The sequence below is a fragment of the Papio anubis genome, chromosome 6 (assembly GCF_008728515.1).
Source record: "Papio anubis isolate 15944 chromosome 6, Panubis1.0, whole genome shotgun sequence".
NCBI classification, from domain to species: domain Eukaryota; kingdom Metazoa; phylum Chordata; class Mammalia; order Primates; family Cercopithecidae; genus Papio; species Papio anubis.
The window spans coordinates 44,972,171-44,990,456 of record NC_044981.1 but is presented as its reverse complement, the minus strand read 5'-3'; the positions used below and the strand labels follow the sequence as shown (position 1 = coordinate 44,990,456).

Here is an 18,286-nt window from a genome sequence, read left to right as displayed (position 1 = left end):
GAGTCTTTAAAAATATTAAGCCAGCAAATATCAGAAATTAGAACTGAGCACTTTTCTGATCAAGGATCCTTTCATGCTTCAGGAAACATTATGAGGAGAAAAATGCCAAACCTATCCTACCTCCTTTAAAGCCAATTTTATATTCTCCTGTACACAAGCTAAAAAGTCAAGTCCTCCTCTTGTGAATGTCACTGTGGAAGCAGAGCAGAAAAATGTTCTCACTGGCATAGTTGCAACCATCTTCCTTTAAGGGTGACTAAGGCCCACACAGCTAGTTAGGTAGCCTTGGAACCGGGGCATAAATCACCTGTGTTGCATTTACACTATAGCCAGTGTTGGATTAGGCAGTGAATTCTGTTCTCTTTCAGAGTAGCCTGGTCTTAGATTATGAGACAGAGACTCATGAGATTTGGCACTGTAATAAATATATGTTAATTTTCAAAAAATATGAAAAATTTAAATGTGTTTAAAGTTCTTAAGAAAAATGATATCAGCTATTCATTTTTTCTTTCTTAAACCTATACAAATTTTTATTAAGAAAATTTTCAAACACTGAAGAGTAAATAATATATAACTCCCTCTATCTCTACCTATTGAGATTTATCAACCACTAACATTTCTGCCATATTTCCTTAATTCCTTAATTGTCTAACTTTTTAAATTTATTTTGTATTCTTTTGAGACAGAGTTTCACTCTTGTCACCCAGGCTGGAGTGCAATGGCATGATCTTGGCTCACCGCAACCTCCACCTCCTGGGTTCAAGCGATTTTCCTGCCTCAGCCTCTTGAGTAGCTGGGGCTACAGAAATGCACCACCATGCCCAGCTAATTTTTGTGTTTTTAGTAGAGACAGGGTTTCACCATGTTGGCCAGGCTAGTCTCGAACTCCTGACCTCACGTGATCTACCCGCCTGTGCCTCCCAAAGTGCTGGATTACAGGCGTGAGCCACAGTACCCAGCCCAATTTAATTCTTTTAGAGATGGGGTCTTGTGTTGTTGCCCAGGCTGGAGTGCAGTGGCAGGATCAAAGCTCACTGCCATCTTGAATTCCTGGGTTCGAGGTGTTTTCACACTTCAGCCTCCTGAGTAGTGGGGACTACAGTCATGTGCCACTTTGCCTGGCTAATTTTCTTACTCTTTGTAGAGACAGGGTCTTGCCATCTTGCTCAGGCTGGTCTCGAACTCCTGGGCTCAAGCAATTATCCTGCCTTGGCTTTCCAAACTGCTGGGATTATAGGCATAAGCCACCATACCTGGCTTGCTTCATTGTTTTTTGCTTAATTAATATTTTAAAGTGGTTTACAGACTTCATGACAGTTCATCCCTAAATACGTGAGTATGCGTTTCTAAAAATTTAGGACAGTAACTTCTTAATAATAATTGGTAGTTAATTTTTTTCTTCTTAAGAGACTGTATGTGTTCTGGCCAGGCACATTGGCTCATGCCTGTAATCCTAGCACTTTGGGAGGCCAAGGGAGGTGGATCACCTGAGGTCAGGAGTTTCGGACCAGCCTGATCAATATGGTGAAACTCTGTCTCTACTAAAAATACAAAAATTTCATGAAGAGTTCAAGACTAGCCTGACCAACGTGGTGAAACCCCATCTCTACTAAAAATACAAAAATTAGCCAGGTGTGGTGGTGTGCGCCTGTAATCCTAGCTACTCAGGAGGCTGAGGCAGGAGAATTGCTAGAACCTGGGAGATGGAGGTTGCAGTGAGCTGAGGTCACACCACTGTGCTATAGCCTGGGCAACAGAGAGTGACTCTCTCAAAACAAAAAAAAAGGAAAAAAGAAAAAAAATTAGCTGGGTGTGGTGGCATGCACCTGTAGTCCCAGCTACTCGGGAGGCTGAGTCAGGAGAATTGCTTGAACCTGGGAGGTGGAGGTTGCAGTGAGCCGAGATGGCACCACTGCACTACAGCCTGGGCAATAGAGTGCAACTCTCAAAAAATAAATAAATAAATAAAATAGATAAATAAATAAATAAATAATAAAAAAGACTATGTGCTGTATGTGTTCAGTTATTGCATCGGTAGGAGAAAAAAACTAGCTTGTTTTTGGACAAACAGAAAAGCACAGGAGACAAACACATAACTCATAACAAACTTACCAGCTAGAATCAAGATAAATACCTACGTGTCTGTAAATGGCCGGTGTCACTCCTTGCCAAAGCTTTAGAAAGCCCTCCTCTTGAATGATCCCTAGGGCTGTGCGCACCATTCCCCTATAGGGGGCAGATTCTCTTGCACCGTCTCCCAACCGAGCAAGAGCTGCTTCTCCTTGCATTTGGAGTCGAGTTTTTGTGAGATCCAGGGGAAAGGTTGCTAACAAAAACACAAATGCAGGGAAAAACCCACAACATTCAGAGAAACAAACAAAAATCTAAAATTATAGGAGTAATATTTTCCCAAGACTGGTTGTTCTCAAATTTTAGAATATAACAGAATCAGCTAGGGAGATTTTAAAAATTAGAAATTTCCTAGCCCCATGCCCATGGATTCTAATTCAGTAGGTTGAAGAGAGTTTAGAAACTTGATTCTCACACAGTTCCAAATTTAAGAATCACTACGCAAGAGCATCTTGTACCACTGGCAAAAATAAAATAAAATAAAATAAAATAAAATAAAAATAAAATAAAATAAAATAAAAATGACAAGCCTTGGGTTCTTTCTATTCAGAAATTTCACTTTAATATCTGTTAGTCATTAATTTTTGCTTTTCAATGGGAAATAATTTATCCATATTCTGTACCATCCTCTTGACTGCAGCCATGATTATTTGAGATCTAATGTAACATTAGAATACTGCACTATATATTCTTATGTACTACAATAAATGCTAGAGGAAGCTGAATTCTATAATTTCATGGATGATGTTCACATGCAGATGAATCACTGACATGATGTTTGAGATGCAGAAGATGTAATGGAGTTTATAATGTTGTCTTTTATATGCAAGGGTCACAAGCTCAATATTCTTTCAATTAAAGCATATATGGAATTATTTTTCCAGCACTAAATTATATGCAAGGCCTACTCATGGCCTCCTTACAAGTACTAACTGTATTTTGGAAAAATTTTTTGGTTTTAAATTTTAAATTAGAGATAGGCCTTTTACTTTAATACAGTTAAGCTACATGGCCTACATAAGGAAGATAAAGCTCATAACTTTATAAAGAAACTGTCCTGAATAATTAAAATAATGACGTTCAGACAACTTCATGAACATTACTCACATTATATGAGACTTTTCAATGACCACCACCCGACACAAAACCTTAGTATACCTTTTCCAAGAGAAAACAATGTGGGGAAGGGAAGTGAATATTAAATCTTACCACTGGTTTTTGGAAAAGTTAGCATCTTGCTGACAGTTTCCCTAGAACAGAAGTAGCTTGCATAGACTTCAAACAATGTTTTATTGACATATGAAACCTGAAAAATCTTAATAGGATTCTCCATATTATACAGATTATGTCTTTCAAAATAAGTTTTATTTTCTTGCTGGTTTCCTAAATGATGCTTCAGGTTCCTGAAGTGATTTGTACTTAAAACCATCCCACATTTTGATTTCCATCCACTCTCCCCACACCACTCTCTCCATGAATTTTTAACGAGGAACAGTCCTGTATAAAAGCCATTGAGTTGCAGGGGGGACATATCAGTTAAAAATAAAACCTGGAAATATCATTCAGCAATCTGCTTTTAGATCTTTTTAAGCTGATGAATTTTATTTCAGTAAAAACAATGAAAATTAAAAATTCTCCATCATTTTCTAAAGGAGAGACATTAAAAAATAGAGGGGCTAAAAGGCAAAATGGAAGAGCACAAAACAACCGATCATGGCTGGCTATGCTAGAATTAAAAAATAAACTCTTAAAATAGGACCAACTAACATTTACAAATGATAACGCATCAGAACTGTTCTTTTTATTTTTTTGTAACAGGCAAGAAAATATAAGGGTAATCTTAAAATACACAGTTAAGGCTTCACAGGAAACACATGAGTACACTACTCACAAAATCCTTGGAATAAACGCTACTTGCTCATTCAAGGGCATCATCATTCCGCTCTAGATGGCCTCTTAAAGTTTTTTCTGACTCATTTAGGCAGATGTGGCTGCTCTTCTATGCTTTTATGACACCTAATATCTTCATTATAACAAGTAGCACATTATAATTCTCTTTCTCTGTCTCCCCAGCAGCCTGTAAGAAGGTCAGAACTGGGTCTTTTCAAATATATATCCACAGTCCCTGGTATTGTAGTAATTATAAAAATGTCGCAACTAATTGGTGTCCTGCCTTGGGTTTAGCAATCATATATTACTGACTTCTCAGAATCCTGCAAGGCAAACAGTATAGATGAATTACACTCAGAGAGGTCAAGTAACTGGCGGATGCTTAAGTCAATGCTCTGTGAGTGGCAGGTTAATAACGGAAGTCCCACAAGGTAGGTCCACAACTTGGACCCACAAGATAATGACAGTGTGGCTGTGTAACACTATAAACCACAGAGATTATCTCAGTAACGATGGAAAACAGATTACGTTTTTAAAAAGGTCATCCTCATGAAAAGGAAAATGATTCCTACAGAGGAATGACAGCTGGCGAGGCTTCTCAAAGTACAACATTCAAGCACCACAGCACATGCCTAAGGGAAGCATTAGACGAGATTAGAAGGAAAAGGCCGTGGAGACCTCAATCCCTCCTCCTCCCACCGCGGGCCTGGCGTCCACCACCACCTCCGCCAGGCGGGCGTGGAAGGGGCGACCTCTCCGATGCGCACTGCCGGGCGCCAAGCCGCCCGCGCTCCCTCCCCCAGCGCGGCGCGTGCCACTGGCCCGGGAGGCCCAGGCGTGGGCAGCCGGGTACCTAGCTCGGCCACGGTGGCCGCGCAGCCGGACAGTAGGAACTTGCTCGCTCGGGGCCATCTCTGGGTCAGCGGCAAAAGCCTCTCCTCCTCCGGGACGGACATTCAGCAGCACGGCAAGGCGAAAACGCACCCCTTCTCGCCGCTGCACCGCGCCGCGGCTGCCGCTTCCCTGCCAGGGCGGCCCCTTTTCAACCGGCGAGTGGCCGGGTGAGGACCATTTCCCTCGTTCGGCTCGGCCGGGCGGACCCGCAACCTTCCTAGCAGTCCCAGGCTGGAGTGGTTCAGCTGCCCCCTGCACCCCAGAATAGGAAAACACAGCGGAGCCCAGGAGGTTACTGGGCAATGTAGTCCGCCCGGCTCCGCGACGTCTCTGATTGGCCGGCCGCGGGGCCCGCTGCGGCTCCGCCCCCGGTCTCCATAGCAACGCGACTAGTTCTAGCCCGTCAGTCCTAGCCCTGCCCTGCCCCTCCCTGCATTTTTTCCGCGCTGGCTGAGATTCAAAGAGAAGTGGAGGTGGGAGGGAACGACAATGCAAAAATCACCTAAAAATTGGGACAGAGAAAGGAAGCTACAGTTACGAAGGAGAGCTGCAAAAGTTGCAGCAGAAAGATTGGGAGTCCCGGCAGGTTCCGTAGCCCGTAAAAAAGAAGGAAGTGCCAGGACGGCAGGACTATTTCACACTTCTCTGATTCTGGAAGGTGCTGGACAAAAACATGGAACTAATTTTCCCAACAGTGATTATAATCCTGAGTTGCCTTGCTCTGTTCTTACTCCTTCAGCGGAAGAATTTGCGTAGACCCCCGTGCATCAGGGGCTGGATTCCTTGGATTGGAGTTGGATTTGAGTTTGGGAAAGCCCCTCTAGAATTTATAGAGAAAGCAAGAATCAAGGTATGTGGTCGTGGCAGGCGGGGTCTCCAGAGTAGACACTGCTTTCTTTTTAAAATTTTCTTTCATTGGCTCCTAAGTGCAGTGCTAGAACACGGGGAACATACCTGCTTGCCTCAACTAAAGGATCTAGTCATTTCTGAAATCCTCTACTAACAATTAACAGCAGTATTCTGTGCAAAATTTTGCGAAAGAAATGACATACAATTGCAGCGTGCATCTACATTTTTGGAAGTAGAGATTAACTTTTCATGTTTTTACTTCATCGAAGTTCCAAATGTATACGTGTTCAGTAAATGTTTGCAGTAATTGGGAAAGATAAAGTGTAATCCAATTTAAGTTTGTGAAAATGAGTAATTCGTATCCAAATCGGAGTTAACACCAAAGTATTGCACAAATTGCTTGCACAGTTGGTTCATACAAAATAAACAGGCTCTGTATTTTTAGCTGACGTTGTTATTTGATGATGATGTGCTCCATTTTCACTACGGCCTGAGGAGACTAGTAATCCTCCTTGTACTAGATGTTTTTGTTTTGAAAGTATCTTTTAAATGTCTGAGCACTTTAAGGAACAGACCTCTATTAATGTCTTTTAAGTTAATTCAATTTAAGTCTTTTATTCAATTTCCAGTCACAAAGATTTTATGATATTTGATTGTCTAATAAATTTGTACCATATTATCATTATTCTTATGAATTATAATACTTTCTGTGGTCACCCGTTTTCCTTCTGGTTAGCCTAATTTGTAGAATGAATTTATACGTAGTAGCATTATTTTGCCACTGATCATTTACCTTCAAAATCTCTGAGATTCCAATTTAGTAAAAAAGGTATAGAAAATTAAAGAGAACTAAGATGAAAATAAAAATAACCCAGCATATCACACCAGAAATACTGTAAAAATTTAGTGTATTTATATTATTTTGGTCTTTTTCCTATGTATTTACAACTATTTAATGAACAACAATGGAATAATAGTGTAATACTCTTTTATGTCCTTTCGACTTTAACATATAATGTTGATAACTTTCCTGTATCATGAAATACTTTGAATCTTCCTTTTATGGCTATATTTTGTCATAGGAGGATACACTAGTTTACTTAAATCTCAATAGTTGGGTTTATAGGTTGCTGCCAACCTTTTTTCTTTCTCTCAACCAATGCTCCAGTGAACATTCTTGCATGTGTGTGTGCATGTATTGATTGTGTGGTTGTACATTTTGCATTTATCTGATTGTTTACTCAGAATACATTTCTAGGAGTAGAATTGCTGAGTCAAAGGACATGCACATTGAAATTGTTTATATGAAGGTGTTACCTTTGGAAAATGGTGTATGAATATGCAATTTTTATTTTCCATTGACTGTATGGAATTGCCTAACTTCTCATATCCTGGGCCACACTGAATGCCATAATTCTTTGCAATTTTTGCTTGTCTGATAGATGAAAAAATTATATCTCCTAAAGAAATACTCGTTTGTCTCCCACAGCCTTCTTTATGCATATAATTTTGATAATTTTTAAGGAATGTTTTTTTACAAGCTTGTGTCAGAAGGCTAAATATTTGTGAGGTCTCTGTTGCTATCCTGACTAAACAAAACAAGTTATTGCTGGACTCCATGGCTCACACCTGTAATCTCAACACTTTGGGAGGCAGGGGTGGGAGGATTGCTTGAGGCCAGGAATTTAAGACCAGCCCGGGAGATATAGCAAGACGTCATCTCTACAAAAACTAAATATAAAAAAAATTAACCTGGTCCAGTGGCACATGCCTGTAGTCCCAGCTACTCGGGAGGCTGAGTCGGGAGGATTGCTTGAGCTCAGGAGTTCCAGGTTCCAGTAAGCTATGACTGAGCCCCTGCACTCCAGCCTGGGCAACAGAGCAAGACCTTGTCTCTTTAAAAAAAGAATACAACTGCTTTATTTGATGTTTTACTACTAAAAGCTTTTAAGGTTCACCCTTGCCTCTGGGCAGTATGATTAAAAAAAAAAAAAAAAAAAAAAAAAAGCCAGGGTGCTCCCACCTTTGGTGCCAGGAGAGATTCAAATAGCACAAACCCCAACCTTCATGCAGGAAGGCTTACACCAGCCTACCCCCTAACCATAATAAAACCGTAAGACCTGTCTCTTTTCACTGTTTTCTCAAATCATTTTCAGATCAGCTTGAGAGGACTGCCCTACTTTCCCCAGAGAAGTCTCATTATGTATGAAATAAACCTCTTCATACCCTCTCGGGGTGTGTGTGTGTGTGTGTGTGTGTGTGTGTGTGTGTGTGTGTAAATGTAGTCACTGTCTTGACATCCAAACCAAATCTTGGGTGGGAGGTTCCATTCTGAGTTTTTGCAGTGGCTGCAACAGGTACTCAGTAGACTTGATGCGAAATTGCATCTAAATGGCAACCGCATAAGACACTACTTATGGCATATTGAACCTTCAAGAAAAAACTTCTAAAATTCCATCATTAGCTAATACTCTCAGCTTCTCATGCCCCTCTAGAATACTGAAAAGAGACAACTTTGGTGACCATAAAAAAATCTTCCTATTATTTTTATTTAATCTTTGAATAGATTATGTATTTATATGGTTCAAAAAATTGTAAATATAAAAACTACAGGAAAAGTCCCTTCAACCTCTGTTTCCCGTCCACCTAGTTCTCACTCCTCACTCCCAACCTTGGCAACCCTGTAATTCGTTTCTTATATGTTGTTTCATAGTTTCTTTAACTGTATACAAGCAGATAGAATTATGGAATTATTTTCCACCTTATAAGCAAAATATGTCATATTATTCACACTGTTGCTTTGTCAATAGGTTTTTTTTTTTTTTTTGAGACGGAGTCTCGCGCTGTCGCCCAGTCTGGAGTGCAGTGGCGCGATCTCGGCTCACTGCAAGCTCCGCCTCCCGGGTTCACGCCGTTCTCCTGCCTCAGCCTCCTGAGTAGCTGGGACTACAGGCGCCCGCCACCGCGCCCGGCTAATTTTTTGTATTTTTAGTAGAGACGGAGTTTCACTGTGGTCTCGATCTCCTGACCTTGTGGTCTGCCCGCCTCGGCCTCCCAAAGTGCTGGGATTACAGGCGTGAGCCACCGCGCCCGGCGTCAATAGGTATTTACTCTTTACATATTAGTACCATATAGAACTCCTAATTCTTTTCTTTGAAGATGCATGGATATGGCTGCATTTATTTAATAAGTTTCCTCATCGACAGACATGGGGTAGTCAGATTTCTAAGATAACCTGCGATGATCCTACAATGATTCCCTTGTGTAATCACCTCCTTTTGAGTGTCAACAAAACCTAGTGACTCACCTCTAATGAACAGAATATGGCACAAGTGATCTGATGTTACTTCTGTGATTAGGGCTTTCATTTTGATAACAGACTCAATTGCCTTCCTAGTTTACACTCTTTGATGATGAGAGCTGTCATTATAGAGAGGCCTACAAGGCAAGAAATAGAGGGAGGTCCTGGCCAGCCCCAGTAAAAATCAAAGGTCTTCAATCCAATAGCCTGTGAAAAACTAAATTCTGCCACCAACCGTGTCAGCTTCATAGTGAATACTACTACCCGAGTTGAGCCTTGAGATGGCTAGAACCCAATCTTTAGTTACGAAATTCTATTACAAAAGAAAAACTCATATTGCAAACCTGATACTTTGTACTTTATAATTGAGACAGAGGATTTTGTTTATGCTTCAAATTACCTGGTTATATCTGTCTTTTGTTGATTAGAATTTACCATTTTTTACGCATGAGACATTGATAAAATTTCTGGCACTCTGACTAAGAGAGTTTTTTTTAAACACCTAATAGTATAGACAATCTGCAGCTATCTACAAGTATGTATTTGTTGATACAATGGAAACATTATTTGAAAACACAATGTCCCAAAGTATACTAGGCTGAAGTTCAGTATTTTATAAAAATATTCAATAAATAGTTTAAGTAAATTGTTGGAAAAATATTGGCTCAATAAAGCATCATTATTTTTCAGGTTCTAATGAGGGAAATGGCGTCTACCTCCCACCAACAGGTGTAGAATGTGAAATTCTGAAAATGTGGGCATAGGATCTAAATGTCAAGCAGCCCCCAAAAAGACAAAGTTCCCTACATTAAAATAAGTAAATTAGACAACTTCTGCAGTTTGTCTGCTTAAACAGCTCTTGGGAAGGGCACCTCCTTTAAGCCACTCTAAGTGATATTTGAAGTCTTACCTGTAGTCATCTATGTTGAGTTAAAATCTACTTTCTCTTATATTATTAAAGCTGTACCAACTTTGTTTTGGATACTGTTTGGGTGATACATATTTTTCTATCCCTTTCAATTTTTCAGAGTCTTTATATTTTAACCCAGTCTCTTGAAAAATAAAAGAGAGATTGAACCAAATTAAAATAAAAATATAACGTATCACAATTTCTATCACTATGTGCTTATATTAATTAGAAAAGAAAAATCTGAAATTGATAAACTTTCAAGAATCATCTCCTTCTAAAAAAGAGTAAAATAAGCCCAAATAAAGCAGAAGGAAGGAAATAGTAAAGAACAGAAATCAATGAAGTTGAAAATTAAAAAAATAAAATAAGGAAAATCAATGAAAGAAAGAACTGGTTTTTTGAAAAGACCAGTAACATTGCCAGAATTTATAACTAATTACCAAATATAATAATTTGTCTCTTTACTGTAACTTCAACCTTAGGATTCTTGAGTGAGGAGAAAGGTCTTAAACATGGCTTAGAAATGCTTACTAATATAATCTGTGTTTGTTTTATTTCAGTATGGACCAATATTTACAGTCTTTGCTATGGGAAACCGAATGACCTTTGTTACTGAAGAAGAAGGAATTAATGTGTTTCTAAAATCCAAAAAAGTAGATTTTGAACTAGCAGTGCAAAATATCGTTTATCATACAGGTAAAGAATATTTTTAGATAGTCCATTCGAAATCCAACATTGGAATCCAGGAGTAGTTTTAGGTAAAAATTACATCCTCACTCCTCTATCAAGAATGATGAGGGTCCATTATTTTATTCTTGAGGTATGGGTAGAAGAGGAAAGAGTTACAGGTAAAAGAGTTTGGCCATTGAAACGCAAATGAATGGCAGCCTCATACATTTAGATTTGAATTAGACACGTGAAAGTGATAAGGTTACCTCATTGATGTTTTCTTTAGAGAATATTTGGAATCTGTATCATGTTACAGCTTCCAAGATGTCACTAATTCTGTTCCACCGCTGTGTGTACAGTGTTCTACAGGCTATAGCTCTTGGACTGATTACATGCTATTCAGTCCCTGAAACTAGAATTCCATGGCTTAGTAAATCCTTTACAGTGGCATTTCCTGACATATTTTGTAGGGCTGTTATGGTAAGTGGGAGCTTGACTTGCCCTTTCACAAATCCTCTGTCTTCAGAGACTGCCAGATTGTACAGTCAGCATGCTTCCAGTATGGCTGTCTGCCTTCATTTCTTCCTAGGCTGCAAATGTGTGTACTGGGGCCACGTGTCCTCCCTGGAATGCAGAGCTGGTTCATTTTGTGTCTGGTTCTTTTTTGTGCTTTCACAATGTTTTTGCTTGCTTCTATTCTCTGTGACTTCTTTCTGCCTTTTTTCTTCTTTGGTTCCTTTTCATGTAACCTTTTGTGCATTTCTTACCATTAAGATAAGAAAGTTTGTTTTAAAAACTACCAGTAATCAATAGAATTATATATATATATTTTTCTTCTTGCATGCATGATATCACAACTTGTTGGTGAAATTCTTTGATTATTTGGTACTTCTTGATACTTGGAGTATGGAATTTCAGATCAAATAATAGAAATTTTTTGAAGGCCTTTGATCTGTAGAGTCACATATCCCTTTAGAAAAATTTGCTAAGTTAACAGAGGTGTATGGAAATGATTGAGTTTTTTTCACCTGGGCCTCCTCTGGGGACTTTCATGCTTAAATATTTCTGTTGAACAGATGAAATATATTAATATTTATTCTTAAGTCAGCTTCCCATTCCTCCCGTATATTTCCCAACCATAGAGAAGATGTATGCTCAGGAAATCTAAAAACTGTTTTTCATTAACTTACACAAAATGTAACTTACACGTAATAGCACGATGAAATACAAAATTAAAACTTATTTTTTGAAAAAGTTACTTTAATAAAATGACAACAGTGGGCACAGGGGACTACTGGAGGGAGGGGGACGGGTGGCAAAGGTTGAAAAACTATTGAGTACTGTGCTCATTACCTGAGTGATAGGATTAATCATGCCCCAAACCTCAGCATAACACAATATACTCATATAACAAACCTGCACATGTACCCTCTGAACCTAAATTTTTTTTTAAAGAAAAAGTTACTTCAAAGTCAATAAAACAAGGTAAAAGAAAAATATAAAGAAATGAGTAAAAAATAAACCCCGATTTCTAATTAGGAGAGTGTGTTGTAGAGGGAACATGAATACTAATATAAAGAAAATAGTGGGCTGAAAGCTATTCATGGTGTTAGGAAAGGTCTCCTGGTGGAAGTAATATTCAAGAAGACACTTGAAGGACAAATAGAAATGTGCAGCATAAGTTTAAAGCTCATAGGTATAAGTGTGTGGGATTGGGTGGGAGTAGATATGGGTATAACGAAGGAGAGAACATTCTGAGCAGACAGAACAGCCTCTGAAATGCTGGGATATGTAAAACATGTGTTTTTAATGTATCTGGACTATAGATTTGGAGGGAGAAGGGTTGAAAATACCAGCTCTCTTAATCATCCATTTATAGATTATCCCTTAAAGTGAATAAAGTTCCACCATCTCACAGAATACATTGAATCTTTTTTGTTTGTTTGTTTTGAGATAAAGTCTCTCTCTGTCGCCCAGGCTGGAGTGCGGTGGTGTGATCTCAGCTCACTGCAACTCTACTTTGTGGGTTCAAGTGATTCTTCTGCCTCAGGCTCCCCAGTAACTCGGATTACAGGTGCCCACCACAGCCAGCTAATTTTCCTATTTTTAGTAGAGACAGGGTTTCACCATGTTTGGTCAGGCTGGGCTGGAACTCCTGACCTCAAGTGATCCACCTGCCTCGGCCTCCCAAAGTGCTGGGATTACAGGTTTGAGCCACCACACTCGGCAGAGAATATGTTGAGTCTTTATCTACTTTTATTTACGAGAGGTGACCTTGTGTGCTGGGAGGACTTTGGCTGTAGTCCCTGCTGACCAAATAATAGTAGAGATATATTGACTGTGTGTTTCAAGGAGTCGTTGCTTATTTTGAAAATAGTTTTCTTTGTTCATAGCATCAATTCCAAAGAATGTCTTTTTAGCACTGCATGAAAAACTCTATATTATGTTGAAAGGGAAAATGGGGACTGTCAATCTCCATCAATTTACGGGGCAACTGACTGAAGAATTACATGAACAACTGGAGAATTTAGGCACTCATGGGACAATGGACCTGAACAACTTAGTAAGGTAAATAGATGCATTAATATGATTTAGTCTTGCTTTTTGTTTTAAATAAAAAATTGAAAGCTATACATTGGACTTCAAACACTGTCAGGCTGATTAATGAAGTCTACCTAACTAGGCTATTAAGAGATTATTTTAATCTTTTCAATTCTTTTTTTTTTTTTTTTTTTGAGACAGAGTCTTGGTCTGTCACCAATCTTTTAAATTCTAATTCAGTTTAGCATTTCTATTTTATGGTGAGCAAATAAGCCAATACAATCATTGTAATATATTTGCAGTAATTTCTCCTTAGTCATTCCATACATTTTTGTATAAACTACCTGGATTTTCTTCTTATAATTTTCATACTTCCCCATTAGAATTTGGATAAAACCTTCAGTGCAATTTGCAATTATTAGAACGAGAGGACGTTGAGAGGATAGGGGAGAGAATGGAATCACAAAGTGGTGAAAAAGGTCCAGGAGATGTTTGTGTTACTTAACAAGTGGCTCAGGCAAAGTCAGTGTGGGCCTCAGGACTGAGCTCCAGGGTCCTTTATTAATGGAGATCCCAGGAGACAGGGAAGAGCAGCAGACGGAGTCAGCCCCATTCTGAAGCTTTCTGGAAAAGTTAAAGTCTGGGCATGGGAGCTGTGAAAAAAAATTTCCCACGTGCATAAAGAGATTTGGTAAGTTGAAGTTACCTGAGTCACGTTGCCATCTCAGCAGGATCCTGGAATGCCCAAGGCAAGATTCTGCAGTTCAGACTCAAACAGAATGACAGCGAACATTCTGTTAGAGGTCCAGTAGTATGGGCTGGAGGGGGGACCCAAAAACAAACAACCAAATTAAAAAATATGCTGAAGCGTACCCAGTATCTATAATGAAACAAATACATTGAAATGAACAAAATATTCCTGGATATTTTTGAAACTTTGGGTGAATGAGATTATGAAGGGATGGTAAATAAAAATTAAATAAACAAGTGTTAAGTGTTTTAAGGCATGTTAACAATATTTTATATTCTTTATCTTAAGTTTGCTACAGTAATCACTTTATTATCTTAATGGTAAAACTTATTGATGATATGTACTGTATTTCAATAGGCAGTAGTTTGAATTTATGGGATCCTGTGAGAAATTAGGAAATTGGTGACTAATATTGCCCTGATTCCTTGTTTTTGTTTTTGTCGTTGTTGTTGTGGTTGCTGTCTAAAGGAATGGACTATATCTTAGCTACTATTATCTGCTAAATAAATTCTTGTTGAATTGTATTAGATCAATGTATTTATTATCTCATATTTGTCAGAGTCTAATATGCTTGCTTAGAAAGCATTTAAATATCTTCAGATAAATCAAACCACAGTTTCAGTTCCCCCTGTATTATCTTGACCACAGTAAGCAAATATCAAAACTTCTTAAGAGTGACTTTTTCCCAAGAGAATCTGTCACCTATTATCTGCCCCTCATATATCGCTATGAAATAGCACCCTGCTTTGTATCCTTTGCCTTTCTTCTTTGGTCTTTGGGTCTAACTTTCTGTGTTTCTGTCTTTGTAGACATCTCCTTTATCCAGTCACAGTGAATACGCTCTTTAATAAAAGTTGGTTTCCCATAAACAAGAAGAAAATCAAGGAGTTCCATCAGTATTTTCAAGCTTATGATGAAGATTTTGAGTATGGTTCCCAGTTGCCAGAGTGTCTTCTAAGGTAGCAGTTGTTTCCTATAATTAATTCATTGACCAAGCTTCTCTCAGCAACTGATACACCTCTCATTTTTCTGTTCTAAGTAGATGTAACCCCAGTTTAAGTGGGAGAGAAGCTGTTTCTTATGACCTGTTTTTGGTGTCTGTATGTGAATTGAGGGAAGACCAAGGAAGAGAGATGCTTTTCTTATTGTGATGAACAAAAACAAAAGAGAGAAAGAGATCGATGGGACTAAGAATGTATTTTGAGGCCTTTTATCCCATCTACAGCTTATTATTATTGCACTCGTTGCTACAGTTAAGATTCCTGCTAAATCATCAGTGTGAGAAGTCTCAGAATCAGACACTGTGCTCCTCATTCTCTCTGAGGCAAACATAGGCGTGGTTAAACGCGTTTCTCACAGTTGGTTCAGACAAGTGTTTGTAAAATGAGGCACATGCAAAGTAACTGCGCGATTTTGAAACTTCTTGGCAGTGGCTCTATATCTTTCTCCATTTGGGTTGCTATAACAAAGTATCATAGAGTGGGAGGCTTATAAACAACAGAAATTTATTTCTCATCATCCTGGGGGCTGGAGGTCTGAGATGAGCGTGCCAATATGGTCACGTTCTGGTGAGGGCTATTTCTCATTGCCCTGGAGGCTGGGGGTCTGAGATGAGGGGGCCAGCATCCTCACATTCTGGTGAGGGCTCCTTCCAGGTTGCAGACTCCCAGTTTTTCACTGCATTCTCACGTGGTGAAAGGGGCAGACAGACCCTGTTCATAGGGGTGCTACTCCTTTGCATGAGGGCTCTAGCCTCATGACCTAGCTACCATCCAAACACCCCCACCTCCTAATAACATCACCTTGGGGGTTAGGATTTCAACATATAAAGATTTGGGAGGGACACAGACATTCAGACCATAGCCTACATAGGCCATTCATCTATAATGGTGACTGTTCAGACAAGATTTAGAAGATTAGAGCAAGTCTGTTTTTCACGGCTTAAGTCAGAGATTGATTCCGTGCATTGGGTTTTCATCCTCCTACAACTTACAGCAGCCACAGTAAAGGCAGACCAAGCAAGTTGTGGGTTCTGCCTTCTTATTCAGCACCAATGCAATGAGACTCTGAAGTATTATTTACAAAAGACACTAAAATGTAGTTGCTCTGCCTCCCCAATTGTCTTTGTGGACTAATAATTCCAAAGGTAGACCTTTCATGAAATTATACCTGAAAATTAAGAATAAATTTGGAGAAATAATTTTAATTCCACAGACATCCATTTTTTATGTTGTGACCTGTTATTCCAAAAGTGCTTTCAAATTAACTTCTATATATATCTTTTTCTCATGTAGAAACTGGTCAAAATCCAAAAAATGGTTCCTGGAACTGTTTGAGAAAAACATTCCAGATATAAAAGCATGTAAATCTGCAAAAGATAATTCCATGGTAAGTATTTCTTACCTTTTTTTTGCTAACGTAAAGATAGTAATAAATTATGGTTGTTAAAATATATTTTGCTAAAACACATGAGATTGATTAGGTACCATTTTTGTGTCAACCACTGTACTGGACATGTTGAGATACATTATTTCATTGTTACATCATCACAACAACCTATGTAGAACCGGTATCCTATTCCACATATGAAAAAACCAGAGACAACGAGCAAAAAAAAATTACAATTCCGATGTTCTGTACTGATTTCTGTGTTATCATGCAGTTGGCTGCGTCAGTAGCGACAGGTGAAAGTAATGGCAAATTAGGAAAAGAGAACAAAGCCCTACAAAGTAGACTTTGTTATTGATGCCACTACCATTAGTTGTTTCTTCAGATGCAGGGAGGGAAAATAGTATAATTTAAAAAGCCAGGCACTAGGAGTCTGCGCCCTAAGTGTTATTCCAGATCTGTGGTTCTTCAAATGTGGCCCATAAACCAACAGCACCAGCATCATTTGGGAATCACTCAGTCAGAAACTCTGCAGTAGGCCAGGCATGGTGGCTCACGCCTGTAATCCCAGCACTTTGTGGGGCCCAGGCAGGAGAATTGCTTAAGCCCAGGAGTTCGAGATCAGCCTGGGCAACATAGCAAGACCTCGTCTCTACAAATAATGATAAAAAAAAAATTAGCCAGACATGGTTGCACACACCTGTGGTACCAGCTACTCAGGAGGCTAAGGTGGGAGGATCACACTTGAGCCCAGGCAGTCAAGGCTGCAGCAAGCCCTGATTATGCTCCTACACTCCAGCCTGGGTGACAGAGCGAGACCGTGTCTGAAAAACAAACAAACAAACAAAAACCTCTGCTTTAACAAGCCTTACCTTTGGTTCACATGCTTGCTAATGAATGGTTCTCACCTCTGCCTCCTCATTAGAATCACCTCCGGGAGCTTTTGAAAACTGTCTTTGAGGCCAGGGTCTGCCCACAGAGACTGGGTTTCATTTGGTCTGGACTGCCTAGGCTCAAATCAAGTCACTGGTTGTGTAACCTTGGGCACAGTACCTAGTCTCTTGGCCTCAGTTTCCTCACCTACCTCATAAAGTTGTGGGAATTAAATGATTTAGTTTTTGTAAAGTGCTGAGAACAGAGGACTGGATAGGAGCTTATCATTGTTATCCTCATTTAAAAAATATCTTCAAATATTTTTATATTTAAAGATGGCATCAAAAGTTTTTGTTTGTTTTTAGTTAAACAGCAAGTATTATCACAAACAGCTTTGCTTAAAACTAGAAAGGAAGATGGCCTTAGGAAAAAAGATTATGTGAATGTTTAGGTATCTCCTTCCTGAGTAAAGGCAATAGGAAGCCATACTGGAAGGCCCTTCATTGACAAACTGTGTTTCAGCTAATATTTTTGTTTTATAAACAACCCAACAAACACACATGTTCTTTGCATTATTTTCCAGGACTTAGGGGCAAAAGCATATGTATATAAAAGATGTACCCAAATAGATCTGTAATCTCTGGGCCTAGCAGACAGAGTTTTTAAATTCCCAGTTAAAATTCCCTACCAAGGCTGGGTGCTGTGACTCACGCCTGTAATCCCAGCACTTTGGGAGGCCAAGGCAGTTGAATCACCTGAGGTCAGGAGTTCAAGACCAGCCTAGCCAACATGGTGAAACCTCATCTCTACTAAAAATACAAAAATTACCCTGGCATGGTGGTGCGCACCTGTAATTCCAGCTACTCAGGAGGCTGAGGCAGGAGAATCGCTTGAACCCGGGAGGCAGGGGTTATGGTGAGCTGAGATTGTGCCACTGCACTCTAGCCTGGGCAACGGAGTGAAACTCCATCTCAAAAAAAAAAAAAAATAAAATTTCCTACCAACAATACCTCTAGAATAGCATTTGTTTTTCTTACTCTGAAGAAATGAGGTATTTTTAATCATAGGTACTCTTAACTCCCTTTTTATA

The 18,286-nt window shown here is 39.2% G+C and overlaps 2 protein-coding genes across 11 annotated transcripts in view; one reads left to right on the top strand and one right to left on the bottom strand.

Moving 5' to 3' along the window:
* SLC25A27 (solute carrier family 25 member 27) overlaps positions 1-5,250 on the bottom strand; it is a 49,701-nt gene extending 44,451 nt beyond the window's left edge. For 4 of the 5 annotated variants that reach the window (XM_009205315.2, XM_017957920.1, XM_003897692.2 and 1 more), the window contains exons 1-2: positions 4,874-5,250; positions 2,135-2,326 (exon numbers count right to left, since the gene is read on the bottom strand). In XM_009205315.2, coding sequence (XP_009203579.1) covers positions 2,135-2,326; positions 4,874-4,976 — 295 coding nt within the window. In that variant the 5' untranslated portion in view covers positions 4,977-5,250. The remainder of the gene's footprint in view (positions 1-2,134; positions 2,327-4,873) is intronic. The other variant, XM_003897691.3, reaches the window with a different exon arrangement.
* Positions 5,251-5,339: 89 nt separating this feature from the next.
* LOC101009400 (24-hydroxycholesterol 7-alpha-hydroxylase) overlaps positions 5,340-18,286 on the top strand; it is a 130,906-nt gene continuing 117,959 nt past the window's right edge. For 4 of the 6 annotated variants that reach the window (XM_009205312.4, XM_009205311.4, XM_031667112.1 and 1 more), the window contains exons 1-5: positions 5,340-5,764; positions 10,535-10,670; positions 13,037-13,211; positions 14,745-14,894; positions 16,230-16,323. In XM_009205312.4, the coding sequence (XP_009203576.2) occupies positions 5,588-5,764; positions 10,535-10,670; positions 13,037-13,211; positions 14,745-14,894; positions 16,230-16,323 (732 nt within the window). In that variant the 5' untranslated portion in view covers positions 5,340-5,587. The remainder of the gene's footprint in view (positions 5,765-10,534; positions 10,671-13,036; positions 13,212-14,744; positions 14,895-16,229; positions 16,324-18,286) is intronic. The other 2 variants (XM_031667113.1, XM_003897690.5) reach the window with 1 other exon arrangement.